Here is a 27,535-nt window from a genome sequence, read left to right on the forward strand (position 1 = left end):
TAATGTATGCATACCGAGTATTTGAGCTGCCTAGTTCAGAATAGATATTTTAATAGAATATAGTTGAAAGGATGGATGAGAACTGGCGAGATGGTTCAGCGGGTAAAATCACTTGCCATACAAATGGCAAGTGACTGCTGGGGTTCGATCCCAAACGAAGCCTGTCCATTTCTATTGGAGTCTGTCTGGATAGCTTTTCCATTGCACACGGGATGCCCACTGAGGTATAGGATATGAACTCAGATGAACAAAATTTAGGGGTATCCAGGTCTGCAGAGGGATTACTGCCTGAATATGATTTAGGATTATAATTCAAGAAAAAAAAATCTCAAACATACATGTAGATATAAGGTAAGCCCGTAGCAAAGGTCAACCCTGGGGCCCAGCCAATGGGGTGCTTTCTACCTCTCCCTCCCACTTCCCAGCTCCCCACCTACTGAACCTGGGAGGGGAGCACTAGCTAAAACACTGGACTCCGGATACTTCACTAGTTAACAAGTCTTTATTTAGGTAGGCAGGTTTCAGGAGCTGTCCTCGGCTCCTGAGCAAAGACAGGTGTTTTCAGAGTAGCTAGCTCCCTAAAATGAGGAAAGGTGTACACAGAAGTCCCAGGGCCAAGCTAGCTAGGAATGCCAGAGGCCAAAGCAACAAAGCTGGTAGAGATCGTGTGTGGTGTATGGGAGGCAGGTGTTTAGGAGTCTGAGTGCTGCCTATAAATGAAGATAGAAAGGAGAGAGGACCTGGAGGCTAACTGAGCGTTTAAAACAGTAAACAGAGAAGGTTGGCCTTGGCATTCTGTCTACATCCACTATAATAGGAACTTGGAGGCAGTCTTTTTTTTTTTTTCTCTCTCTGAGCCTGCTTCCTCATCTGTAACATAGGGGCACTAGGGTCTGCCTGAAAGCATGAAGGGAAATGTTTACTCCTAGTGCTGAGCACAGACATTTGCTTCTACTGCTCAGGCCAACAGACACAGTGAAGCACGGCCAGACATTTTCAGCAGGCTCTACAACTGTCCTGGGTTTTGCATAAAGGCTAGTGTGCTAATCTCCCATTTCATGGCCTTTGTCCAAGGCTAGGGGCTGGTGAAGGTTCTCTCCTTGTGTAGGTGACAGGAAGAGCTGGACCTAGGCGGTGGAGGGGTAAGAGAGGAGGAGCCTGGGTTTCACCCACCCCCATCTGGGCTGGGCACTGATGTGCCAGTGAAGAAGCTGCTATTTGTTAGTTCTTTAAAGGCTGGAGTCCTGGGGGTACCTGGGGCTAGATGGAGGCTTTCTGGAAGGCAAGAGGACCCAGCAAATTCCAGATACTTGTTTTATGGTCCTTGAATCCAGAAGACTTTGGTGTCACAATGGCTCTACTGTTCTGGAATAGGCCTGAGTTGTGGTAGCATGCTGACCCTGGGTTGGGGCAAAGTGACAGAGAGAGGGACAGGGAAATATAGCCCCACGGCCCCTCCTCCTGGCACTGCATCCCTGCTGCTCCTTGACCCCAGTGCTATTTGAAATGAGACAGGAAATGGGCAACAGGGTAGTTGGGCCTGTCAATGCCCAAGCCCTGACAGATGCCTAGCAGGCGGTGACAGGCCTCAGCAGGGCTGGGCCCAGCACAGGCCACATTGCAGTAGGGCTCCTCATACTGGCCAGGTATCAGGGCCTCCTCCAGCAGGTTGAGTCGTAATTGCCCCTGGTCATGGAGGGTTTGCAGAGTCTCTCTACTGCTCGGGGAACTCAGCAGCTGTAGGTGCTGGGACACCAGGCACATGATGCCCACTAGGTAGCCACGGGCACGAGGGTGAGCAGGCAAGGCAGGCTGCAGGCCACAGGCCACCATTGTAGAAGCCAGAAGCAAATCCACACCATAGAGCTCTAGGATCCAGTCTCGAAGGTAGAAGCCTCCCATTCGAGGGTTAATCTCGATGAGCCTTGGCCCAGCCCCAGTCATCTTGAGCTCCACATTGAAAACCCCATCCAGCAGCCCACAGCCCAGGCAGCAGCGAAAGGCTGCCTGCACCACCTGGGCCTCCTGCTCTGGTGCTAGCCCAGTGGGCATGCAGGCTGCAGTCTCTGTGAAGCCAGGCAGCCTTGTGGGGCCATTATCGGAGACGAAAGCAGCCAGCAACCGTCCACCGAACACCACCAGGTCCACGTCATGCTCTGTGCCCTCAACAAACTCCATCAGCAGCATAGCATTGCCCCAGCCCAGCCCGATGCCAGGGTGGTCAGCCTCACCCTGCAGGTCATGGAGGATCCGGGAAAAGTGCTCACGGCACTGGGGCCCATCCTTCACCAGCTGCACGCCTACTGCTCCTGACCCAAATTCCAGTTTCATCACACCTGGCAGGGGTACCTGGTAAATGGCTCTCTCCACATCAGCCTCATTCTCCAATGGGCAACAGGCCACAGCATGGAGAGAGGTCGAAGGCCAGGGTGGGCCCTGGCACCGCAACAGATGTAGCTGTGTGCGGCTCTTCTGCTTTGCCAAGCACATGGCAGCTGGGGGGCTGCAGGGCAGACCCAGCTCACGGCAGAGGAGAGCAGTAAGCACCAAGCAGTCATCCCAGAAGGAGAAGCAGCCATCTAGCTTCAGGTTCCGGGCCCGTACCAGCTCAGCCAGCAGCAGCGCATTCTCCTCATCCCTCCGGTGCTCAGTCACATCAAAGTGGATAAAGGTCTGTACCAGTTGGGATGCAAAGTGGTTGGGGTCTGATTCCACCAGGTGCAGCTGAAACAAACCGGAGGGACATTCATGTGAGCAGGTGTGTTGGGTCATGGACGATACAGGATGGGTTTCTACAGGGTAGACACCAGGTGCTCAATATATGTTTATTGACGACTTATATAAATGTAGAGAGGTGAGACACCTACTTCAGCCTGGATGGGAGGAAAATCAGAAGAAAAAAGGCTTCAGGAGGAAAGGGTGGGCCAAGTGAGAGGAGCAGGGTGCACGAAGAGCACAGCAGAGGGCTCATTAGAGCAAGCTCACAGGCAGCTCTCCTGTAGGGCTTGGAGGCCAGCCATCAGGGCTGTAGGGCTCGGAGGCCAGCCATCAGGGCTGTAGGGCTCGGAGGCCAGCCATCAGGGCTGGGGGCTAGAGGCAGGTGGCTTGCTCGGAGGCCAGCCATCAGGGCTGGGGGCTGGAGGCAGGTGGCTTGCTTGTCATTCCTTCCACATGTTCTAACACTGTAATGTGATGTGCAGGACTCCTGAGGAGCCCTAGCTCCCCAAAGCTTGTGTTCTGCTTGGTGAGCAGAGACACAAGGCAGCTGCTACTCAAGGCACAAGCAGCCACTGATGAGGGAGCAGAAGTGGCTGTGTGTAAGGTAACCAGGAATCTGTCAGTCCTGCAACTGGCACGCACACTATCAGGTAGGAATTGGGATGCCAGGGCTGTTGAGAATTCCCCAGGGACTGTGCATGGTGGAACGCGGGCAAAGAGGCCACTGTGGTGGACTGGAGCCAGCCTGAGACTCAGCTTTCTTATCTCTTTCAACAGGAATGATGTCTGCTGCCTGGCTAACTCCCGATCCTACAATGTGAGTCCCTGCCTTTTTCAAACAATAAACTTGCTGGGCAGTGGTGGCACACGCCTTTAATCCTAGCACTTGGGAGGCAGAGGCAGGTGGATTTCTGAGTTTAAGGCCAGCCTGGTCTACAGAGTGAGTTCCAGAACAGCCAGGGCTACACAGAGAAATCCTATCTTGAAAAAAACAAAAACCGAAAAAAACTCAATAAACTTATAAACATATCTTGACATCAATAAAGTGTTCATAGAGCACTTTATTGTGTTCCTGGAGGAGCCTATGTGCCAAGCTGCAGGAATTCAGCTTCAAAGTTTCCCCCAAGACAGAGCTAAACTTCTTCCTTAACCAGATCTTCAAGACCTAGTAGTTACAAGGTTTGGCGGTACAAACTTGTAATGCCATCATCTGGGAGGCTGAGGTAGAAGGATTGTGTTATGAAGGTCAAGTCTGGGCTGCATAGTGAAAAATGTGTCTGGGGAAAAAATGTGGAGGGGGCACTCAGGAGAGTGATCCCACACTTGGGAGGCAGAGGAAGAAGGAGCTCAGAGAGCTCAGGGCCAGCCTGACTTGCCTGCTCAGTTTCAGGTCAGCCCGAGCCACAGAGGAAGACCATGTCTGGCATAAATAAATAACTACTAAATTAAACAAAAATATAAATATAAAATAACATTCCTACTGAGTTCCAGGCCAGCCTGGTCTACAAAGTGAGCTCCAGGACAATCAGGGCTACACAGAGAAACCCTGTCTCGAAACAACAACAACAAAGCCACTCCTAAAATCTCAGAATCTGGAGGTGGAGTTAGGCGGAGTTTGAAGCCATCATAGGTTATATGAGAACATATTTCAAAGATCCCAAAACACTGAGGACTGGAGAGATGGCTGAGGCATTAAGAGCACTTGCTGCTCTTGCAGAGGACCAGAGTGCTTTGCACCCAGGTCAGGTGACTCTGGATCTGATGACATCCTCTTCTGGACTCCACTGACACCTGCACACACTTGTACATATACATACTTCAGACCCAAACACATAACAGGTAAAAAGTGAAATAAATAGGGGTTGGAGAGATGGCTCAGCAGTGAAGAGCCCTGGCTGCTCTCCCTCAGGACCAGGTTTGATTCTCAGCACCAAAATGACAACTCACAACAGTCTATAATTCTGGTCCATGGGCATCGATGCCCTCTTCTGGCCTCTGTGGGCACCAAGCACGTGCATGGTGCACAGACATACTTGCAGGCAAAAAACACATACAATTAAAAATAAATAAATAAATAAAAATAATGAAATCCTGGGCTCTAATTCAGGCATAGAGACCTTGTTCCCATAGTATATGCAAGGCCCCAATTCAATCACTAAAACAGCAAGAAAAAAAATCTGAGCGTGGTGGTACACACTTTAATTCTAGATTAGCATGGAAGAGGCAGGAAGACTCTGGGAGTTTGAGGGTAGCCTGATTTACATTGCAAATTCCAATCAGGACTAAGTAGTGAGACTCTTTCTCAAAAATAAATAAAATAAGCCGGGTAGTGGTGGCACATGCCTTTAATCCCAGCACTCGGGAGGCAGAGGCAAGTGGATTTCTGAGTTCGAGGCCAGCCTGGTCTATAAAACGAGTTAAGGGGCTGGTGAGATGGCTCAGTGGGTAAGAGTACCCGACTGCTCTTCCAAAGGTCCAGTGTTCAAGTCCCAGCAACCACATAATGGCTCACAACCATCCGTTACAAGATCTGACACCCTCTTCTGGTGTGTCTGAAGTCAGCTACAGTGTACTTACATATAATAAATAAATAAATCTTTAAAAAAAATAAAATAAAATAAAACGAGTTAAAGGACAGCCAGCACTACACAGAGAAGCCCTGTCTCGAACACCCCCCACCCACCCAAAAAATAAATAAAAATAAATGAGTAAGCTCCTCTGTTAATCTAAAATACCGCCAGTCCCCTGCTCATTCCAGCCTCTTTATTCCACGTCTTCCTCAACCTATTTATCCCACCTCTTCTTTTCCTTTGTTTTTTCTGAGGGGCGCCTCTCACAGCACCAGGGCCCGCCCCTCGCCAGGAAGACCCGCCCCCGGGGCACGGCCACTCTGGTCTGAAGAACTGGTCCCGCCCATTCGCAGCCCGCTCCCACCAATCAGAACACGATCTGGGTCGCGCCCCGCCCACCGTCAGTCCGTAGTCCCGCGCCGCCTCCCACACGAACTTCTTGCTGACGCCGCCGGCGCCGATCACCAGCAGCTGCTTGCCGTCCATGAGGTGGCGCCCTGAGCGCCGCAGCATAGTCTCCACCAGCGGCGCTGCCGCTGCCTCCTCAGCTGAGCGTCTTAGGCGTGGCACGGCCCACAGCCCCTCGAGCGCGCCGCAGGCCTCTAGGCACAGGCCACTGTTCAGCTTAAGGACCACGGGCGTCAGCGTGCGTCCGATCACCGTGAGAACTAAGTCCACGCCTGGGCCGGGCGAGAATGCGCGGAATGAGCTTCCCACAACCCCGGTCCCCAAGCCGCCCAGGCCGAGCCGCGCCTCCCGTCCGTCCTCACCGAGGAAGTCGGTGTGCACTTGGCGTCCACCACGCTGCTCCACACTCAGTCCAGCCTCCAGGGCCAGCACAGCGGCCAACGCGCCTTCGGCTGCTTCTTTGATGCCCTGCTCCAGAAGCGCCACCTGCGCCTCCTCTTCCAGGCCACACTGAGCCAGCGCCACCCTCAGTGTCCTTGGCAGGGTATAGTGGTGCCGCACGGGTCGATCCCCACGGCCCACGCCACACACCACCTGACCACAGTGCAGTTCAGAAGGGGCTGGCCTGGGAGAAGCCCTCCAAAGCTCACCCTTCTAAGTACCCCTTAGACACCTGTGCATCTTCCCTACGCCAAGATCCAGGCCCCACCTTCCCTGCACTTCAAGAACCCTTTCTTCATCAAGACCTAAACTTTACAAATCTCTCTCAGCATCACTGGCCATCTGATGCCCAGATCCCTTGGGGTTACCCTGGCTTCCAGGCCCAGCTCGAAGAGTTGTGGCATGCTTGCTCCAACCTACTATAGCTATACTGGTTTTTCCTAGCCTTAGCATGTCTCTTGAAAAACCCTCATTATCTCCCCTAGAGCTCTGCTGAGTACCCAGGAGGTCCCCCAAGCCTTCCTGGGTTCCTCAGCTTGGCACCTTCTTATGGGACTGATCCTGAGTTAGTTTCTTCTGTAAGGAGAAGCATTCTGGAAAAGGAATCAGGCCCCCAGGACAAGGAACAAGGGTTAAGCACAAGAGCTCGGGCTCCTGATACACAAGGGTTAAGGAAGGTTGAAGAGGAAGAAAAAAACATATCAACCCTAGGAGTCCCCCTGGAAGCAACCAGAGCCCACACACACCAAATCATTTCCTCTCTACACCAGGCAGACCCTCAGTAGAGCAGTGGGGCTAGGCAGAGCTGGGGTGGACAGGACTGTGTCCTAGACCTGAGCCATTCTCACCTTACTCAGTAGGGGCCTATCACCCTGAATCCGACACACCACTGCACAGATACGCACAGCCAGCTCAGGGCCAGGTGCAGGACCGCCTGGAGGAATATGAGAAGTCTAAGCCCAGAAGCGGTCTAGAGGTCAGTCTCTGCTCCCAATTTCTGGCTGGCTCAGGCGAGAACCTGGTAAGGGCAGCCGGACAGGTGGGCACATGGCCTCCACAAGGACACTCTCCTCCTCCTCCAGCTTCTCCAGCAATCCCAGCACCGTGTTCACCACTGTGGATGGCTCTACCCGCAGGTGCAGAGGCAATGCCTGCTGTCCACGCCAGCGACAGCCACTGAGCCTCACAGCCACCTACAGCAGAAAAAGGGAAGGACCTTTCTCACCACCACTACCTCATGTGCCTGAAAGGTAGGATGCTCATGCCACAGGTGCCAGTAACTAAACTGAGGAAGGCACAGGGCACTGATATGGTGGAATGGGACAGTGGCTAAGAGTTTGGGATGATTTCCCAGCAGGACTTGGTAATGACAACCTGGGTTCCCTCCTGTGGGGGCCCACACAGACCTCAGTGCAGAGAGGGGCCTGTTGTTACCTGTGAAGCATCACCCAAGGCCTCGGAGTGCACAAAGGCCTCTACTTCCTCTTTCACCAGTGTTTCCTGGCCCTCCTTCCCACTGAGTTCCACCAGCCGGAGTCCAGGGCTGGCATCCCCTCCCCGAAGCAGCCCCGGAGGCCTATAAGTGAAAGCCAGGGTAGCTGGCACGGCCACACCACTCTGCTGGGACAGCAACCACCTCATCAGCAGCCGGTTCTCCAGCAGCTGGGACAGCTCCGATGAGGTTCCTGTGGGGCAAGTGAGATTCCGAGCCAGCTCTGCTGCCTCCTTGCCACGGCCAGATTCTGGCCCCAGGCCTGCCAGGAAGTAAGTAGCATGCCGAGGGGGAACAAAGTCATCCAGGAATGTCAGGCCCCCTGGATAGAAGCTCACAGCCTTAGAGACCAGCAGGACTGCCTCACCCTCTTGGCCTGGAGTTGCCACCTTCATCAGCCAAGCAGGGGACAGGCAAAGGAGCATGTTTCCTGTGGGCAAAGGGAGGAAGGTGACTGGCCAGGAAATGCTTAGTGGTGCCACCCTCCACCCCCAGCCCCGGCTTCTGTGTCCTGGGGGGCCAGTGACTCCCAGAACCCACCCCCTACTCAGCATGGCAGCTAGTCCTTTGGAATGCAGGCAGTTGCCAAGGTTGGTGGATATTTTGGGATGTGGCTGGGCTAGGGCAGGGCTGCCCTTTCTGTAGGAGAGGGTGGGGAATTAGGGCACACACTCACCAGGGCTCTGGACCCCACCCTCCAGCAACAGAGATAGGAAGGTGCTGGGAGAACCCAGAATGCACAAGGTCACCTCTGCCCCAGGGCAGCCTGGGGGAAGAGAACATTGCCCCGTTCACCAAGGGTCCTCGTCTTGCTGCCCTTCTGCCCACTTTCCCCTACCTCCACATTCCCACCCTCACCCTTAGGCCTCCCAGGTTCTTCTTAGGGGTTAAACGAGAAGAAGACAGAGGGAGTGGAGTATGAAAGGGGAGATGCCCAACATCCCTGCCTTGAGACTGGCTCTGTTTTATTTGCATCTGATCCAGAAGGCACTAGAGGATGAAGCTAACCTGAGTTTGGATTTTGCTCATGACCTCAGAAAGGCCACTGTTTCTCTAAGCCTCAGTTTTCCAGTCTGTGTGATGGGAACAAGTCTGTGATTCTCATGTATTCTAGCTGAAGATCATTTGGTCCACACAAAATTATTCATGACCCACCTGATCTATGAAACAAGGAGGCATCTTGGGATCGCAACTGCTCAGCTGCATCCATAGCATCTCCTAAGACATCGCTCTAGAAGTTTCAGCTCCACAGAATATGCAATGATATCGTGGATTTCCAGGGAGCAGGATGGGTAAGGTGGGACATGGTGGGGAGCCCTGACCTGATGTCCTTGGAGACAAGACCTGCCTGCCCTAGGCCCTCTGGTTTTGCCTTTAGATGGAACCAGAGCCTGGGGGAGGAGCCAGCCTGGACAGACAAGGGGAAGCAACTGAACTGAAGGTCCCTCCCCTGTCTCTGGGAGGCCTGTTTTGTGGAGCCCTGAGGCACCTGTACGAGGTGCCTGGCTGCGATCCTGGGTCTCAGGAAGGCCAGCTTGCTGCAGACAACTCTGAAGGAGACCGTAGTAGTACACAGTCCAGGCCCGAGCCTCAGTCTCTTCCGGGGAGCCCTTGCAATCCAGGCTGATATCCTGGCGCCAGGGCCCAGGGAAGCAGCCTGTGGGTGGCAGGCCAGCACCGCTTTTCCATGGTTCTTCCTTTCCATCCAGGTCCTTGGAGTCCCACTCCGTACCCAGTGGATCCAGGCAGAGCTGAGCAGGGGGCAGAAACAGTACGTCTTGGGCAGGATTGGCAAAGGAGTATCTTAAATCACTCAATGGTATAAGCCAACCTCCCAGTCTTCCCGTCCGGGTCAAGTTCAAAGGGCCAGAAGAGGAAGGAGTTGGGGGAGGGAAGGTTTGCCAAGTGGGAACTGTGGCTAGGTACGGTACACTGATAAATGTAGTGTCTTGGGCCAGCGAATGGGAAGGGAGGAAGGGACATACTCCTCGAATTGGACTGCTGATCCCCATCACACCTAGGGTCTGTCCTAGCTGGGATCACAGGAGCCTGGGTTTTGTTACTGGAATCCCAGCTCCACAGAGTGCTGACACACAGTAACTGGTCCACAGATATTTCCTAACTGAAATACTTCAACCATTGTCTAGCCCTGTTCTCTCTGGGACTCAGTGACTCATCTACCATCATGGAGTCTGCTGTTACTTTTTAGGAGAATTTATTTCCTCCTCATCACCCTGATGTAACACCTTGAGGATTGGCATCCTTTTTATTATTGGTGTTTTGTTTTGTTTTGTTTTGTTTTGAGACAGGGTTTTATGTAGTTGAGGCTGGCCTCAAACTTGAGTATAGTGGAGAATGACCTTGAACTTTTGATCCACATATCTCTGCCTCCTGAGGGCTGGGATAATCGGCATGTTCCACCACAGCAGGTTTACATGGTGCTGGGGATGGAACTCAGCCTCCTGTAGGCTGAGCCGACACTTTACCAGCTACCTTGTAACCTCAGCCCCTCCTTTTGTTCCTTTTTCTTCTTCATTTTTCTTTTCCTTTTCTTGAGTCAGGCTGACCTCACACTCAAGGCCCTCTGCCTCCCAAGCAGTGAGATTACAGGTGTGCACCACTACCTCTGATTTCATACAGAGCTGGGGGTTGAACCCAGGGCCCACTGTGTGCCAGGCAAGCATTCTCTAAGCAAATTAGTTTGGTCCAGTTGGTTGGTTGGTTGATGGGTTTGCTGTGTGGCTCAGGGAGGCCTTGAACTGGCAATCCTTTTGCTTCAGACTTCTGAATGCCAGGATTAAAAGCATGTGTCACCACACCTGGTTTAACATGTCTACAAGTGTATGGAATTCTGGCACTATTTCCTTTGCAGGAAGTCTGCAGGAATAGGACCCCCCAGTCCCCTCTCTGAGGCTGGGAACCTTAGGATGATAGAAATGGGGATATTACTCCTTGCTGTGCGTTGGCCTATACAAGTCTGGCACCTGGGCCTGTCTTTCAGGAGATAGGCTGAGCCACCATTTGGAACAGGTTGTTAGCTCTCTCTGGCTTGGTGGCTACCTGGTGCCTGTCTTATTCCCATCCTATGGGTTCTGTCTTGCCTGGGGGAATCATCTGTTGGCTCAGAAACTGTAAGCTATGGCCCGGACATCCAAGGTCTGGACCTCAGCCATTCATTTGCATCTCAGGACACCAGGGCTGAATTCTTTGTATCCTTTCCTAGGAAAGTACACTGATGTCAGTGACGGACTCATAGCTCATCTGAGTGTCCCCAACTCAGACCAGTGCTGGGCAGCTAGGTGGTACTCTATAGGTGGTATTGGAATGAGGAACTGTTATTGGGCTGACAGCACCTACTTCCTGGGGATAATGTGGCACGGGTGAGTGCCTGGTACACTGGGTAGGGGTCAAGCGGTGGAGCTGGTTATGGGGTCTAAGCTGACAGTCCTCAGGGCTAGGTTTCTGGGTGCCAGCCCCTGCCCTCCCTCTATCCAGGGACTTGGACCTTTGTGGGAAGGGACCACAAGAGACTCACCATCTTGGAGGTAGAGAGGCAGAGAGACTATGGGACAGAGAAATAAAACAGGGATCAGAGCAACCTGGTTCCTATCTGACCTTTCAGCCCTTAAGACTTCAAGGAGCCCATACACCCTATGTCTTATCCCTGCCCCACCCCCACCCTCAAGGAAAAAGACCAATTTCTGTTCCATGGATTCCCAAGAGCCATCTCTACCCCTGGTTACACCAGCAATGCTGGGAACTGGGGTGTTGGCTCAAACCCTGCAGTGGTGGTGGTGGGGTGACCAGGGTTCCCGTGAATGTGTCCCATTAGTGTTAAGCTCTACAAGCTCTCAGGGTGCCCAGCCCATGTCCCCGCTCATCCCCACTCCCTGGCTCCCATGGGGCAGGGCAGGAACCGGGTACCTGCTGTTGGCAGCAACTGGACCAGGCTAGGCAGGCAGGCTGGTGAGCAGAAACAAGGGAGTTCTGCACTGAAGGAAGCACAACACACTGTGGCAAGTGGTTTGTTCTTATATAGTGAGCCTGGCCATGCCCGGGGCGGAGCCCCGCCTCCTCCTTTCCCCAGAGGCTCCCTCCTCCGCAGCCCAGGCTTAGGACAAGGGACTTGTGATCCAGAGGGTGTTGGGATCTGATGACTGACAAGAGAGGCAATCCATAGAACAGACACAAACAACCCTGAACCAGAGCCTAGGACTATCCAGACACAGACGGATCTATAGTGAGACCCACAAGGAGAAAAACAGAGGGAAAGCTATGGACTGGGAGGAGCGGCATGGTGGGGAGAGTGAGCCCAGCATGTTACTGGAGCCGCCTGCCTGGGGCACTGGCTCCACCCTGCCCTCAGATGAAGCAAAGCTCCCGACGCTCCCAGCCAGGCAGCTGTCAGTCCTAGTCAGGAGCCCCTGGCTACAACGTCCTTCCTGAGCCAGGATCTCTGCCAGTTAGGTACCATGAGGACAGCCGATTGAAATGCTGGTGTGAAGCCAGCAATTTATACTCCTTGTCATGGCAGGGTCAACATCCAGGAGCAGGGCTCCCAGAAGCCCACACACCTGATTTGTGTAAGTGGGATTACAGCCATCATCTCTCTGAGAACCACACACATACCTGGAGGCTCATGCAGTCTGCCAGTGTTTATCCCACTAGTAGGTTCCAGTTTTGCCTCTGGGCTGCAGGATCTGGAGAGCTAAGGTTTGAGTCCTGAAGCTCCCTTTCCTGCTGCCCTCAGCCATAGCACCTAGTGCCCTTTGTAGCAAACACTGTGACCCTCCCTCCCCTGCCTCATCCCCAGAACCTCCACTGTTCTCAAGAACATCTTGGGCAAGGAGAATATTAAGGGGCCAGCAGCACTCCTTGGAAACAGAAATTTGTAGACAAATGACATTAAGGTTGACTCTGGACATATTGAGGTGACAGTACTAGGTGACATTTATATGGATATAAGTTACAGCAAATATAAGGGGGCAGACTGGAACTTCAGACCAATCAACGTCTGAAAGTCAGCTAGAAGGAAAGAACATGGGGTCATACTTGTATCTCAGACAGACCACAGAGGAGGAGTCAGGATTCTGATTTGGATTTGATTCACATTTAGAAGTCACCTAACATCTTTCTGAGCCTTGTTATCATTACTATTAAACATAGATAATGCCACCACAGGCCTCATAGAATAGTAGATATTAAGTATGAAAAGACCTATAAAGCACAGAGCACAATGGCCAGCACACAGGAGTATAGATAGCAGTGATAGTGACAGCAATGACCTGCAGAAAGATCCCAAGTGCAAAAACCCACAGATACCCCAAACACCATCTTAGGGGGATGTTTAGAGGGAAAGATGGAAAGACGTGAAGCTGGAGGGGAGGAAAGGAACAGCTTTCATAGTTTCCTGGGAAGTGCATGCATAGAAGTCTAGGAGGACCACTTCTGTCTCTATCACTCAGAAGGGAAGGTGACTTGTCCAGAGTTCCCTAGTCCCCCGTGTGCCCCTGTAACACTTTCCAGAGCTGCTGTGAACTCCCTTTTCCCCGGGTCCACCTGTGCCTCAAGTGACAATCCCTACACTAACTGATAACTACCATGAGGGGCAGCCAACCCAGGAGCCCCTCTTCGTTGCCACATGTGTGTTCTAAGCTACAGAGGGGTCCTGCCGTTGGGACAGCGTGGAGCACAGATGGCTCATCCAGCTTCTGAAGGCTCCGCTTTGTGTTTTCAAATGTGGATTCTTGTGCATTCCTAAAGGTAGAACTTAGTAAGAGGCTCTAAGGGGAGCTTGTGATTTTCAGCAAGTGCTTATTCTTTTTTTAAATTGTTTGTTCTGCTTTATTTTGTTTTCTTGTTTGTTAAACCAAGCTTTATTGATAAAATGGAATTCAGAATATCTTGCCAGGAACAGCAGCAGGCCCAGCCAATCATGATAAAATATATATATATATATATATACATATATATATATGTATATATATGTGTGTGTGTGTATATATATATATATGTGTGTGTGTGTGTATATATATATATGTGTGTGTGTGTATATATATATATATGTGTGTGTGTGTATATATATATATATATATATATATATATATATATATATATACATGGCAGTCTTCTACTGTGTAGGAAGCTGCTGCTTACCAATCAGTAATTAAATGTAAGAACTCATAAAGAGGTACAAGAGAATCAAGGCATGTTAGCCCCAAATTGATAGATACTGTCATGAATATAGAGGAAAAGCTGCAATACTCTTGGCTATGAGGAGAGGACATCCTAGAGACAGGTGAGAGGGATGGCTGGATCAGTGAGGCAGTGATTGACAGAACAGAGACAGTTCCCATGTCCCTGGGTGGTCAGCTGTGTAAGCTTTTAGAATTCTTCATAATCATGTGCATGTGAGCATGCAGCTATGTGGCTGCCGCTTTCCCTATCCCAACCGAGTCCAAACACAGCATGACTATGTCTGTTGTGTCACACAACAAGCCAAATTTCCTTTATCATTGAGAGTGGGCGTGTCTGCAGCTTGGGGTCAGGTGGTTGTGGGGTGGGGGCAAGCAAATGGGGTGGAAAGCCATGAGTCCTTGCTTTTTGGTTTGGTTTGGTTTTTTTGAGACAGGGTTTCTCTGTATAGCCCTGGCTGTCCTGGAACTCACTCTGTAGACCAGGCTGACCTCGAACTCAGAAATCCACCTGTCTCTGCCTCCCAAGTGCTGGGATTAAAGGCATGCACTACCATGCCTGGCCCCTGTTTTGTTTTTTGAAACAGTGTCTCTCTGTGTAGCCCTGGCTGGCCTTGAATTCAGAGGTCTGCCTGCCTCTGCCTCTTGAGTGCTGGGATTAAAGTCATGTGCCATCACATCTGGCCTATAAATGTTTATTCTTGTAACAGGCACTGTATGAGAGCACGCAGGATCTCAATTCTTAACACCGTGAAAGCTGTTATGACTGCCTTTATGCTTAGGGAAGGAAGGCTCAGAGAGGTGGTATGATCTGTCCAAGGTCACACACCCAGTAAAAAGCCAGCTAGCTGGGCTCTTTCCTGTACTCCAGCACGTGCATGCTGCCCAGGGAATAGCATGGTGCCATCCCACTCCCAGGTCAGCTTGGCTGGGGATCAGCCCACTTGTGTTTGTGTAGGTGAAAAAAGAAAAGCTCTGAGATGTCTTATTCACAAGTGGTGGAGGGGAGGGAAAATAGAGATGGGAACCAGTTAGCAGCTTTCTAAACATATGCTGAAAGATTAGTTCACACCTGAGGAGTTTAACCATGAGAATGCTATTATTTTTACAGTTTAACCAGGTAAAAAGCAATATTGCCGGACTCCATGGTGCAGCCTGGAAATCCCAGCCCTGGGAAGAAGGAAAATTGCTGCAAATTTCAGCCCATCCTTGGCTACTAAGCTAGACCTGGTGTCACAGGCCTGCCATCCCAGATACGTGACAGTTTGGAGCAGGAGGATGACAAGTTCATACCTGACTGGGCTACAAAGCAAGCTCAAAGCCAGCACAGGTAGCTTCATAACTTTTTCTCGCCAGGCAGTGGTGGCGCACGCCTTTAATCCCAGCACTTGGGTGGCAGAGGCAGGTGGATTTCTGAGTTCGAGGCCAGCCTGGTCTACAGAGTGAGTTCCAGGACAGCCAGGGCTGCAGACAAACTTTGTCTCAAAAAACAAAAAAAGACAAAGACACTATAGCTGGGCATGGAAACACACTCCGGCAATCTCAGCGATCAGTAGGCTGAGGCTGGAAGACCACCGGTGAGTTGAAGACTGGCTTGAGTCAGGCATGATCCAAGTACTCCAGAGGACGAGAAAGGCGGATTGGGAGGAGTTCATTTTAGGCTACCTATGGAGTTCGAAGCCAGTCTGGGCAACATGAGAGAGATTTTGTTTTAAACACAAGGAGACAAGGCTTTGTCTCAATAAAACAAAACCAGTAGTCGTGATGGTACTCAGGAAGTCGAGGCAGTAAGATCACCATGTTTGTGGCTAGGTTTTTCTACACAGCAAGTTCCAGCCCAGCTTAGGCTACCTATCAAGATTCTTTCTAGAAAAAGAGAGGGAAAAAAAAAGAGCCAAGTATAGTATACACACCTGTAATTCTACCACATGCAAGATGGAGGCAGGAATAGGATTTAGTAAGGTTAGCCTGAGCTATTTGAGAACGTGTTTCAAAAAACAAAATAGGTTGGACTTCGGTATGCATTCACATAGGCCACCAAAGCATTTTGAACAAGGAAAAAAAAAAAACAGATGGAATTTGTAAAGAGGTAGCTTAATGGTTAAAAGAGCCACTATTTTTCCAGAGGACCCGGGTTCAACTCTTTTTGTTTGTTTGTTGGTTGGTTGGTTGGTTGGTTTTTCAAGACAGGGTTTCTCTGTGTAGCCCTGGCTGTCCTGGAACTCACTCTGTAGACCAGGCTGGCCTCGAACTCAGAGATCCACCTGCCTCTGCCTTCCAAGTGCTGGGATTAAAGGCATGCGCCACCACGCCCTGCTTCAATTCTCAGCACCTACACAGTAGTTCTTAACTGTCTGCAATTCAAGTTCCAGGATATTTAACACCCTCTTCTAACCTCCTTGAGCATCAGGCAAACACATGGCACACATATATACAAACAAGCAAAACACTTATAAACAAACAAATGAAAATGGCTGATAAGATGGCTCAGTCCGTAAACACAGTGGTGCCACCCAGGCTGAGGTCAATCCTGAGAACCTGAGTTCAAACTGGAAGCCAAAGAGCCAACCCCTGCAGGTTGTCCTCTGACCTCTACACACATGCTACACAGAGACAGACACATGCACACAACCAACATAAAAACGTGAGCCTGTGTCCTTTGCATTTGAGCACTCTTACCCAAAGTTTGCCCTGTCTGTATAGCCCAGTCCTATTTAGCCACAGTCAACTAAGTCATTTATACTTTCTTTCACCGCAGTTTTCATGACAAAGATGCTCTGGCTTTGTGGATTCTGGAGCCTCTTTTGCCAGGTGCTACTCAGCCTTGCTGGGCGGTGCCAGAACTGGTCCAGTCTTCGACCAGTATCACCGTGATGGTTCAGTAACCTATACTATCTCATGAAAATCTGTCTCAAGAGTTACGAAAGGGGTGACCAATCCAAGTTGGGCAACTTCAGTTTGTGCTGCAGGCACTGAGATGTAGGGCAGGCATGTTGGCAGAGCTGTCTCAATGTCTCTGTCAGGAAAGAGGTAATGTCACCCAAGGCTGAGCTGGGTCGAGTTAGGATAGAGTGAGATAAGGTGACTGCCCAGATGTCATTATGAGAGTGACGTGGGCAGGTAAACCAAGAGGGAATCTGGGATAAGAGTGGTAATCTGCCCATTATCTGTAGGGGAAAAGTGAGAGTCTGAAAGATCTTGAAAATCTTTCCAATTCAAGAACTTGGCAGGAGGGGCACATCTTGGTTCTGAACCTGGGAGGCTGTGGGAAACTTTTGTAGTGGAAGAGAGTACAAAATGGAAATCAAGAGCTCCCTCTCTAGCTAGATGTGGTGGCGCACGCCTTTAATCCTAGCACTCAGGAGGCAGAGGCAGGTGGGTCTCTTGAGTGCAAGGCCAGCCTGATCTACAAAGCAAGTTCCAGGGCTACCCAGAGAAATTCTTGTCTTGAGAAAAAAAAAAGTCCTCTTCCCCATCCTAGGATAGGGATTCACGTGGCCTTCCACTCACCCGTGTGAACCCTGCTGCTGTCTCAGCTCATATCTTTTGGGAGGATACAGGTCGCAGACACCATCCCAGCTTCTGTTTCCACGGTTGACCACCTTAGACATGCTTCCTGACTCTGAGCCCCTTCCTAGGCAACTTTTGAAGGAGCTGCTAGGCTCATAGGAAATGGTTGCTCAGTGGCCTCCCCTACCAAGAGTCACTTGCCACTGTGTCACACCATATAACCCAACAGGAGTGCATGGGTCCATGCTGCCTGGAGCAGGCTGTCTTTTCCCAGCTAGTACAAAAGTGTTAGAAGGATTGGCACCGCTCTGTGGAGGAGGGCCCATTAGAATGTGTGAACACACTGGACAATGGTGGCACACTCCTTTAATCCCAGCACTTGGGAGGCAGAGGCAGGCGTATTTCTGAGTTCCAGGACAGCCTGGTCTACAGAGTGAGTTCCAGGACAGCCAGGGCTACACAGAGAAACCCTGTCTCGAAAAAACCAAAAGGAACCCCCCCCCAAAAAAAACCCCAAAGTTGGACGAGGAGGTACATGCCTTTGATCCCATCAGAAGCAGAGACATTTAGAAGTCTGTGAGTTTGAGGCTAGCCTAGTCTACATAGTGAGACCCTGTTTCTAAACAAAAACAAACAAACAAACAAACAAACAAAACCAGCCATTCACATATACGAGGCATACTTGTAATCCCAGTACTTGGAAGGTAGAGGCAGGTAGATCACTACCAGTTTGAGTGTATCCTGGTTTACATAGTGAACTCCAGGCCAGCCTGGGCTTTATAGACAGAAACTATAACAAACCAAAACAACTGTGCTTGCACAAGGAGGAACCTATTTCTCTTCTCTGACGTCTCAGCGTTGCCATGGAGATGGCTGGCAACAGGACCTGCTCAAGAGCTGCTGAGAGAATACTTCCCAGAGGAGGACTGACAGTGACTCTGCCCCAGATAGGGTCCTGCTGGAAAGCACCTAGTGAAGCACTGCTGCAGAGACAAAGGGTGTCCCATCCCCTAGAGGGAAAGCAGCATGGGCGTGGCCTCCCCTACCAATTGCATGCCTGAGAGCCCCATGTTTGTTTGAGACAGGATTTCTGTGTGGCCCTAGCTTTCCTGGAACTTGTAGAGATTTACCTGCCTCTGCCTCCCGCGTGCTGACATTAAAAGTGTGCACCACCACTGCCCAGCAAGATCCCCACTTTTGCCTGCCAGGGCTTGGGCGCTGACTAGAGCCTCTGAGGTTATGTCCTGGCAATCCTAGCGGCCTCTGCCTCCCACTGTGGTCTTGGGCTGCATGCTTAGCCTCCCAGGCAACTTTTCTCAAGTAAGACTGTCAGGACCTGGGCAGGCACTGGGCAGGGAGTCTGAGGAACAGCGTTATGAACCCCAAATGAAAAGATTATTAAGCTGCAGTACCTCAGTGAGTGCAGACGATGAAGGGAGGGAGGCTCCACATGTCTTTTTTCTGTCCCTTATGTAGAGGGGATGGAATCCAAGGCCTCACACAAGCCAGACAAACACTCCTCCACTAAGCTACATCCCCAGCCCTGTTTTCTTTCTTGTTTTGAGACACAGTATCCCTAAGTGACCCAGGCTGGCCTTGAACTTAATAGGCCAGGCAAATCTTGAACTTGTGTCTCTCCTGACTCAGTCTCCAGTGTAGCTGCAGCCTGGCTTTTCTAAGTATTTAACATAGGAGTCCTCCAGGAGAGTAGGCCAAAGTGGATGTCCAGGGTTGTTGGGGTCAGGGATTATGGGATGCCAAAAGTCGAGGTCAGGGTAAGCCTTTGGTCTGCCATGGTAGTAAGGATTTGGCCAAGTTCTTTCTGCTTCTAAGTCTCCATTTCCCTAGGGAAAGTACAGTCTGGTCTATAAGTTTTCCTCCGAAGCAAGCTCTTGACAAACCCTTGGTCCTCCTACTCCCAGTTCTTAGAAGCTTGGATTACAGGTGTGTATGCCCTGGCTCGGCTCACAGAAGGCATTTCTATAGCCCTGTGACTAGAACATTCCAGATCCAGATTTTAATAGGGGACCATGCCAAAGTCCCAGCACTGATAGGACTTTCCTACCGAGGCGCCACATCTATTATGGCTAAGTGTGTATGCTGGCACACCAGCATACCTTTGCACCACAGCTCTTTCTGCAACATTGTATCACAAGGAACTGATACCAGGGACTTGTCCTGAGCAGGGTAGTGTAATCACACCTTCAAGGATACACTGGCCTCTGATCCGTATCTTACACATATTAAAAATTGTATTAAAAAATAAAAAAAATTACACGGGGAGAAATCATATTAAAAAATTAAAAATTAAAAAGACATGCTGGTGAGCCATGAAGACTAGCAGGTCTTAGCCCATTGTCTCAGAACATTGTAACATGTGCCCCTTCCTTCCTTCCTTCCTTCCTTAGGCACAGGAGTGGAAATGCTGGTCTCTCTCTGGCTCAGCACTGCCCCTTTCTCCTCCAGTGGAGCATCTCCCTCTTCACCTTTGCTCTGCTCAGTCCACTTCTGTTGCCTCCACCACTGCATGGTTCCCATGGAAAGAAGGGCCTCCAAATACTCCTTCCCAGCTCTTGCCTTGCTCCCACCTTCAGGCGCTGGGAAGCTACCCAGGGAGTCAGAGAGCCAGAGCAACTAGGACTCAACTCTGTAGAGACAAGCTAGCATCTGATCTAGCCCTGTTGCCTTGACAATGGCTCATATCCCAGGCACCCTAGGCACCCACAGGAGCAATTAGTGAGTGTGGGAGAGGGTTTCTATGGTGGCGGTCCCAAGGACCTAGGGAAGAACAAGGGCCAGCAGGACCTTTCTCCTTTGTCCTGAGCACACTAGGCCTTTGTTCTTCTCTGGCTCTCTTTGACAGATGGGAGCAGGAACATGGTTAGGGAGGCCAACATGGTTTAAAGTCCCCCACCGATGGGAGCCCTGAGCCATCTAGGGGAGGCTATGGGAGGTTGAAGTGCCTCTCTGGGACTCAGCTGTCACTGGGGAGCCTTCCTCTGGAAGGTAGAGAAGTCTGACCTGTACCCTAGAGGCTGGCGCAAGCTGGCTTATTGCGGGCGGGCTCCCTTTCCCTGTAAACACCTTACACAGTAACCAATGGGCAGCCTTGGTGTGTCCCATGTGGGACAAGGACAGAAAGGGTGGATGCAGGCAGGAGAGAACACAGCAATAAGGCCAGGGTGGAGAGTGGAGGAATATTTGATCCAACTTTATCTAGTATCTTCTCAGTCAGGCTTTATTTGAGGATTCCCTTGCAAGAAGCCCATGGGGTACCATATCTCAGCCAGAGGCTTTATTCCCACAATCCTTCAGTGCTGGCTTTGATGCTGGCAATGGCAAGCACCAAACAGCTCCCCACAAGCTCCACTCAGCATCCTTCTTTATCTTTGTGCCTGATACAGTCCTTAAAGTGAGGAGACACTCCACTCCTCACGGTGGTCCTTGCTGGAAACAGCATTGTCACATAGCACAGCAATAGAGGATACATGCCTGGGGCTGGCATCACTGCTCAGATGATTGAGATATGGTGGCACTAAGTGTATGGTGCACTTAGAATCGGGTGTCCAGGAAAGAGGCAGAGCCTCGTTGGGACCTGGAGGGGCCCTCAATAGGGGGTCCCCTGGCCCTTATCAGGAGTCCATGGAAAGTCTTACCCCGGGTCTGTGGCTTGCGCCGTGGTGGCTTGGGCTCCTCTGGAGGCTGCACCACAATTCGAGGTATCTCAGGTTTGGTGCTTTCTCGAACCCCTGCCAGCTGCTGGGACTCGAAGATGGCTTGGGCCCCAGGAAGGCGGGCCTGTGGCAGAGGGGCTGGCCCAGGGAGTGACTTCGAAAGCTGGGCTAGCTGGATCCTGATTTCCTGTTGCAGGACTCGCTCAGACAGGGTTACACTGTGCACCTGTGGGGAACAGTTGATGCTAACTTTGCCTGGACTGGGGTGTCAGGAAGTAGGAAGCCTTGAGGTCCCCATGGGGCAGGCAGTACACAACCCCAGGAAGTGGCTGAGGGCTGAGACACAGCTTTGCGGAGACCTAAAGGAAGACAGTTGAGGCCTGGGGTTCTCACATTTTCTGTAGCTCAGAACACAGGAACTACATCTTACTCTCACCCAGGCTTAGTCTTCCGAGCTATGCAGCATGGCCAAGGCCATTGAGGATTGCTAAGAGAGATACCCACCTGGGACATGAAGACCTCTTCCTGCAGCTGGGTAGGGGGAATGGCTCGTAGGGCCCCCAATGTCTCCAGGAGCCCTGGGCATGCTGTGCGCTGTTCTACAGTGCCCAGTGCCAGGCGCATCAGTGTCAGCCCCACGCGGAACAGTACCTTAGCCCCTGCAGGGAAGGGAGTAGCTCACAGGAAACCAGCCTGAGCCCCTCCCCCCTCAGTTATTCAGCTGAATCAGCCCTCAGCCACGCTCCTTCTACCTCATTGCAGCTCGCTTCACCCAACGCAGGCATGGAAAAATGGCCAACGACTGTAACCTGCTTATTTTTTGAGACAGGGTCTCATGTAAACAGACCTCCATCTGCCTACATAGCTGAGAATGACCTTGACCTGCGGAGCCTCCTTTCTCTTCCACTAGAGAGCTGGATAGCAGGCGTGTGACATCACAAGTGGCTTGGTGTTGTTTTGTTTTGAGATAGTCTTACTTTGTAGCTCAGGCTGCCTTGGAATTCTCATGTAGTGCAGATTGGCCTTGAACTTGCAGCAATTCTCCAGCCTCTGCCTCCTGAGTACTGGGATTACAGGTGGGACCACCCATCCTGGCTATTTAGAGTGTGTGTGTGTGTGTGTGTGTGTGTGTGTGTGTGTGTGTGTGTGCTACGTGCCTGCCAAATCACGTGTGAAGGTCACAAAATCTCTTGTAGGATTCAATTCTTTTCTTCTACCATGTGAGACCTGGAGATCAAACTCAAGTCATCAGGCTTGGGGGTAAGCACCCTTGCCCACGGAGTCACCTCACCAGCTCACACACCTGGCTTTTAGTTTTCTTGAGATAGTGGCTCACCCTGCAGGCCATGATGGCCTGGAACTATGTGACCCAGCCTTTCCTTGAACTCACAGCAATCCTCCTGTCTCAGCCTTTGCACTGGAATTTTAAGTATGAATTATGATGCTTAGAAGGAATACTACAATTTGAGAGCACAGGACACTGAAGGAGCCAAGCCTGTCTCAGGACGGCAGACACTTCTAAGAAGGGTAGCTAACCAGGAGCCAGGGGCTGCTAACAATCTTATGCCAAGCCTTCTCTGACCTCAGCATCCTGTTTCTTTGAGGAGTACATGGGTCAGTGCCTATTAAGTACTTTCCATCTTGAATCCGCCACCTTCTGATTCTAGAAAGGTTCTATGCAGAACTTTTCTTCCTACAGCAAAAACATGGCACTCATGTATACACAGGCAGACAGACACAAACACACAGAGACACAGAGACACATGCACACACTAACCCTTGCCAATCCTAGGACTTCACAATCCCTTTCTGGCATCCTCTAAACTGATAAGAGCAGCTACCATGCCAGGGAGACCTAGTGACAACTGTAACTTATAAAGGAACAATTGCCACTGACAATGTCATCATTAAAGAGAGCCTGTGCAGTGCTTGTCCCCAGGTACAGAGGACAGGGATCAGATGGACCACCATGATCAGCCCTCCCTCTTGGGGTTTGAGGCTAGAGGGGGAGGTGACACACATGCTTTGGATACTTGGTACATGATTTTCTTGCTTATTTTTTAAGTTCTGGAGACAGATCTCATGTAGCCCAGGTTGGCCTCAAATTCACTGTGTGGCCAAGGAGGATCATAAACTTCTGCTCTCTTGCTACTGTCTCCCAAGTGCTGTGATTGCAGGCATGGGCCCCCATGACCAATTTGATGTACTGCTGGAGATTGGACCCAGGACTTATTGGTGTTTATTGCAAGCATTCTACCAACTGAGCTAGCACATTACCAGCCCAAACTTGAACCTGACTGTAGGAACGATCTCTAGACATGTGGGCAGCATGAAGCTGAGCCCTGAAGATCCAGAGTCCAACTTGGCTCTGCTCTGATGCTCCTTCCACTCTCAGCACCCCCCCACCCCTTTCCTACCCTTTACCTTCCATGTCCTTCCTCCCAAGAGTCACCGAGCTGGCTGTGGCCTGGTCTTCCTGGCCTCTACCCTCCACCTGCTTGCCTTCTAGTTTACCTCCTCCATAGAGCAGCCAGGACTTCTTTAAAAACAGCAACCACCTCCTGCTGCTCTCCTGACACTCTGTCACATCCCTTGATTTATTTTCTTCATGGCACTCATGACATTCTATAAATATCTTCTTAATTTAGGTACTGTCACCTCCTAGCCCCACCCCCACCAATGAAAGTTTCACAAGCTAGCTGTCAGAGGCAGCTTCGTGGGGCAGACTCCTTAGGAAGAGTCAGGAGCACAAGGCCCTGAGGAGGAGAACCTCCTATGGCTAGGGACCATGCCTAAACCTTGCATGCCCCGAGCCGCTCACATTCCACAATATGTGCTTTGACCAACCCAGTTCCTGCACACAGACCCCAAACCCATCAGGGACTTTCCTATCCTTGCTCTCAGCCTCCCACGGTGCTGTTTGTGACAACGTAGAGGCCCTCATTCATCACTCTGAGACTGTGCCCATGAGATGGTCTGTTTTCTCCACAGACACACTCAGGTCCACGTGACAGAAGGTCCCAAAAGGGCTGATAGTGGGAACAACAAGCTCTGCAGATTCAGAAACGTGAGCTAGCCCCTCAGCCACACTTACCCTCACTGAGGAAGGCATCCCAGATGCGCAGTACTGTGGGGAAGGGCAGCGACCGAGTGAAGAGGCACAGGAACCACTCAGGCAGGTAGAGCAGGGGGCCGACGCCTACCTGCTGCAGGTGCTTGTACACTCGTGGGAGCTGCCGCCTCAGAAGGGCCATGAACACTTCAGCATCCAGCTGTACGGCCTCCTACAGCCAGGCTCCTTATCAGTCTGGCTAGCCCATGCTGCAGACCTCCACTCCCAGACCCCAAGCTTCAGATCCCCCACTGTCCATCTTCCACCTCCCGACCCAGCCTCTCACCATGTGGGGCCCATAGTAGCCAGGGAGGTAGACCTCGCAGATCTGCACCAAGCACCAGAAGGCCTCCTGAGGGCAGGGCACAGGCCTGTGAGTACTCATTAAGGAATTGTCCACAGAGTGGGAGGAGGGATGGGGACAGGCACAGGGGCCTGCATTCATGCCACTTCCACCCTGCTCAGAGCCTGCCCTATCCTGGAGGTGAGAAGTTGGAAATCCCAGGGCCTGGGGTTCTTTATTTGAGGGCCACAAGGCAAAAGTTGGGAGGCTTTCAGAGTTTATAACCCAGAATCCTAAGGTCATTTAGGTTCCCCCCACGCCCACCCAGGGCCAAGGCCGTAACGCTCCAGATCCCCAGTGCCACAAATGAGAAGATAGGGAAAGCCAATGCGAGGGGTGCTCCTGGCAAGCCTGGCCTTAGTACAGAGTTCAGGGTCAACATGCAAAATGTTAAAGGGAAAATGTTCCAGACTCCTAGATCACTGCGGTAAAAGTCAAGATCAAGCATAACAGATTTAAAAAAAAAAAAAAAGAATAACAGACTTAATGGTTACTGAGATTGGTGGACATGAGGCTTTGGACAAAGAACAGTGCCTGAAGTAAAGGAACACATATTTCTGAGGTCCAGTACCTGGGGTTGGGGGGGGGTGTCTCAGATCACTAGGGGTTGAGGGTCTCAGAGCAGGGTCAAGGTCACTCACCTCTGGGGGTAGATGCATGAGCAGCACAGCAGCTACAGGTCCCTGAGCCTGGCAGTATCCCTGCTCTGGCCGGTACAGGGTGTAGGCCTTGAGAACCTGCAGCAGCCCCTGCTGCCTGTGCCAAAAGAGCTCATTAAGGCTAGCCTCCCAGGCATCCCCCTGCCTGCCCTCTGTGGCCTCTGCCCAGGCCAGAGTCTCCCTCGTCCAAGGATGTAAAAGTAGAACTAAAGAATCTAGCATGAGGAGCGTGGGTATCCCTGGCCTCGTACCCGTGTCCCTGGGGTGACACAAACATCTCATGCAGAGGAAACTGACGGTGCAAGTCTCTGCCAATGGTCTCCATCCACTGCGGGTCCCCGGGGGCTGCTGCCAGCTCCTGTTGGTGGGAGGAAGGGAGATATGGAGGGTCAGGTGGCAGGGAGCTCTGAGAAGGGGTAGTAAAGATCCTGCCAACTTTCTTACCTGGTAGGTGCCAGGGTTGTTCTTCTGACACATCCGGGCCCCACACAGGAGGGGCCAACACCGGGCACGCAGGGCTGAGGGGATGCCCTTGCGGCACTGGATCTTTACCTGTGGGTGAGGTCAGATGCATTAGGGTTTCTTCTGCTCTCTTGCTCTCAGGCACAGCTTGCTTGCTTCTTTCTTTCGGTCTTTTCCTTCCTTCCTTTCTTTTTTTGGTTTTTGGATACAGGGTTTCTCTTTATAGCCCTGGCTGTCCTGGAACTCACTCTGTAGACCAGGCTGGCCTTTAACTCAGAAATCCGCCTGCCTCTGCCTCCCAAGTGTTAGGATTAAAGGTGTGCGCCACCATTGCCCAGCTCTAAGCACAGCTTTTCTTTGGTCAAGAGTCCACTTGGGAAGCAGAAGCAGGGGGATTGAGAACTTTGGGAACCAGTGTATGTACACCTCTTTTTCCTTACCTTCTTGTATCGTCGGGACATGGTCTTCTCCCAGTGTAAGGTCATTTCCACCCATTTCATCTCTCGCTGGCGGATGAGGTCTGCAGAGGGTTGACAAAGCCTGGAGGCACACAACAGACACAGTATCAAAGGTAAAGGAAGGGGATTTGGGTTTCAATAGGGATAGAAACTGGCCAGGCGTGGTGGAGCACTTTAATCCCAGCACTCGGGAGGCAGAGGCAGGCAGATTTCTGAGTTCGAGGCCAGCCTGGTCTACAGAGTGAGTTCCAGGACAGCCAGGGCTATACAGAGAAACCCTGTCTTGAAACAAACAAACAAACAAACAAACAAACAAACAGGAATAAAGGGATAGAAGCTGGAAAGACTAATGGGATGAGGAGGTATTTAGGGTAGGTCTATTTGGCTGTCCCCTAAAACAGAGACAGAGCTAACTCATAGGGGAAGCTGGGTGGATAGTGCCCTGGACTGGAAGCCTGAAGTCCTGAGTCTGAATCTGCTTCTTTTTCTGATCTGCTGTGCGATGTGTCAAGTTTCTGTCTGTGATTAACTGTGTAAGGGAAACCTGGAGAAGAGAAGACATCCAAATTTCCATCTGGGGTTCTTGGACCAGAGGTTAAAAGGGAAAGGATGTTCAGCTTTAGGGGAAGGTACAGATCGTCAGAGGATAAAGAGATAAAGCACACCCCACCCCCACCCCCACCCCACCACGCGGAACCGAGCAGTGACACCAGCAGCTGAGTTTTGGGCTAGTGTCCTCAGTCTCTGGACCCTACTCTCTCCCCTACCCATGCCTCACTCACCTCAGTTCACCTGAGTTGCCCCCAATGAAGCCATAACGGTCAGCCTGGCGATATGGACTGGGCCCACTCAGCTCTGAGTCAGACCCTAGGGAGCTAGAATCATCCTGTAGTTCTGATAACAAGTCCTCTCCCAGGGCCTGGGCCATTCTGCCCTGGACCCCAGTGTCACAGGCTGCAAGACATACAGAGAGCCAGTGTGAACAGCCAGACTCAGGCTGGGGATTCCAGCCACCAGTCCTCAGTCACAGGGGACTAAGCCCCCTCTTTTGCTGGGGAGTCGGGTAGACCCTGAGACCAAGTCTCTGTGCAGAGCCCCAGCCCCAAGCCTGGCCCCTACCCCAGCAGCCCGGCTCACCTCCTTGCTGCACCTCACCTCTTCTTCTCACTTCCTCCTCAGTCTCAGCTCAGCAGCTTGCTGGGGGCCCCTCCCTGGTGGGGGGACTCCCCCCTTCCTCTGTGAGGTTCTTCCTGCTTGCCCTAGTGCCAGAGCCACGACCTCCTCCCATCCAGAGGATGCTGGGTGTATTGATTCCCTGGCTGGCCCAAATTGAAGATGACAGGCCACCTTCAGTTTTACCAAGTAAAACCAATTTATGGTTCCAATAATAATTATCCTTTAATGTCATCCCACCCCTCCAACCCCCTGCCCCGGGTTTTTTGTTTTGTTTTGTTTTGAGAGTGAAGGGGTAGTGTGAGAACAGGGTCTTATGTA

At 51.4% G+C, this 27,535-nt stretch overlaps 2 protein-coding genes and 1 long non-coding RNA gene across 7 annotated transcripts; 1 reads left to right on the plus strand and 2 right to left on the minus strand.

Annotated features, from left to right (window-relative positions):
* Positions 1 to 483: 483 nt before the first annotated feature.
* Positions 484 to 11,639, minus strand: Carns1 (carnosine synthase 1). Its single transcript, NM_134148.2, has 10 exons — positions 11,554 to 11,639; positions 11,165 to 11,191; positions 9,119 to 9,380; positions 8,306 to 8,395; positions 7,572 to 8,059; positions 7,156 to 7,330; positions 6,986 to 7,071; positions 6,059 to 6,290; positions 5,688 to 5,968; positions 484 to 2,724 (listed from the first exon to the last, which is right to left on the minus strand). The coding sequence occupies exons 2-10, from the start codon at positions 11,165 to 11,167 to the stop codon at positions 1,498 to 1,500; spliced, it is 2,844 nt and encodes a 947-aa protein (NP_598909.2). The 5' UTR covers positions 11,168 to 11,191; positions 11,554 to 11,639; the 3' UTR covers positions 484 to 1,497.
* Positions 7,303 to 15,208, plus strand: Gm17552. 2 transcript variants are annotated; one of them, XR_003952883.1, is made up of 4 exons: positions 7,303 to 7,387; positions 7,632 to 7,901; positions 8,744 to 8,921; positions 14,935 to 15,208. It is a non-coding gene; the product is annotated as a predicted gene, 17552 (long non-coding RNA). The 2 variants fall into 2 exon arrangements; XR_003952882.1 differs by lacking the exon at positions 14,935 to 15,208 and having other exon boundaries at positions 8,744 to 13,531.
* Positions 15,209 to 20,516: 5,308 nt separating this feature from the next.
* Positions 20,517 to 27,355, minus strand: Tbc1d10c (TBC1 domain family, member 10c). 4 transcript variants are annotated; one of them, NM_178650.3, is made up of 10 exons: positions 27,179 to 27,207; positions 26,824 to 26,995; positions 26,024 to 26,123; positions 25,566 to 25,673; positions 25,373 to 25,479; positions 25,104 to 25,218; positions 24,406 to 24,471; positions 24,102 to 24,291; positions 21,512 to 21,666; positions 20,517 to 21,233 (listed from the first exon to the last, which is right to left on the minus strand). In NM_178650.3, exons 2-10 carry the CDS (start codon positions 26,967 to 26,969, stop codon positions 20,886 to 20,888), a joined length of 1,335 nt encoding a protein of 444 aa, NP_848765.2. In that variant the 5' UTR covers positions 26,970 to 26,995; positions 27,179 to 27,207; the 3' UTR covers positions 20,517 to 20,885. The 4 variants fall into 4 exon arrangements, with proteins under 4 accessions (NP_848765.2, XP_011246900.1, XP_006531689.1 ...); XM_011248598.2 differs by having other exon boundaries at positions 20,519 to 21,233; positions 25,104 to 25,214; positions 27,179 to 27,205; XM_006531626.2 differs by having other exon boundaries at positions 20,519 to 21,233; positions 27,161 to 27,180.
* Between the last annotated feature and the right edge of the window lie 180 nt (positions 27,356 to 27,535).

The sequence above is a fragment of the Mus musculus genome, chromosome 19, assembly GCF_000001635.26.
Source record: "Mus musculus strain C57BL/6J chromosome 19, GRCm38.p6 C57BL/6J".
Classification (NCBI taxonomy): Eukaryota; Metazoa; Chordata; class Mammalia; order Rodentia; family Muridae; genus Mus; species Mus musculus.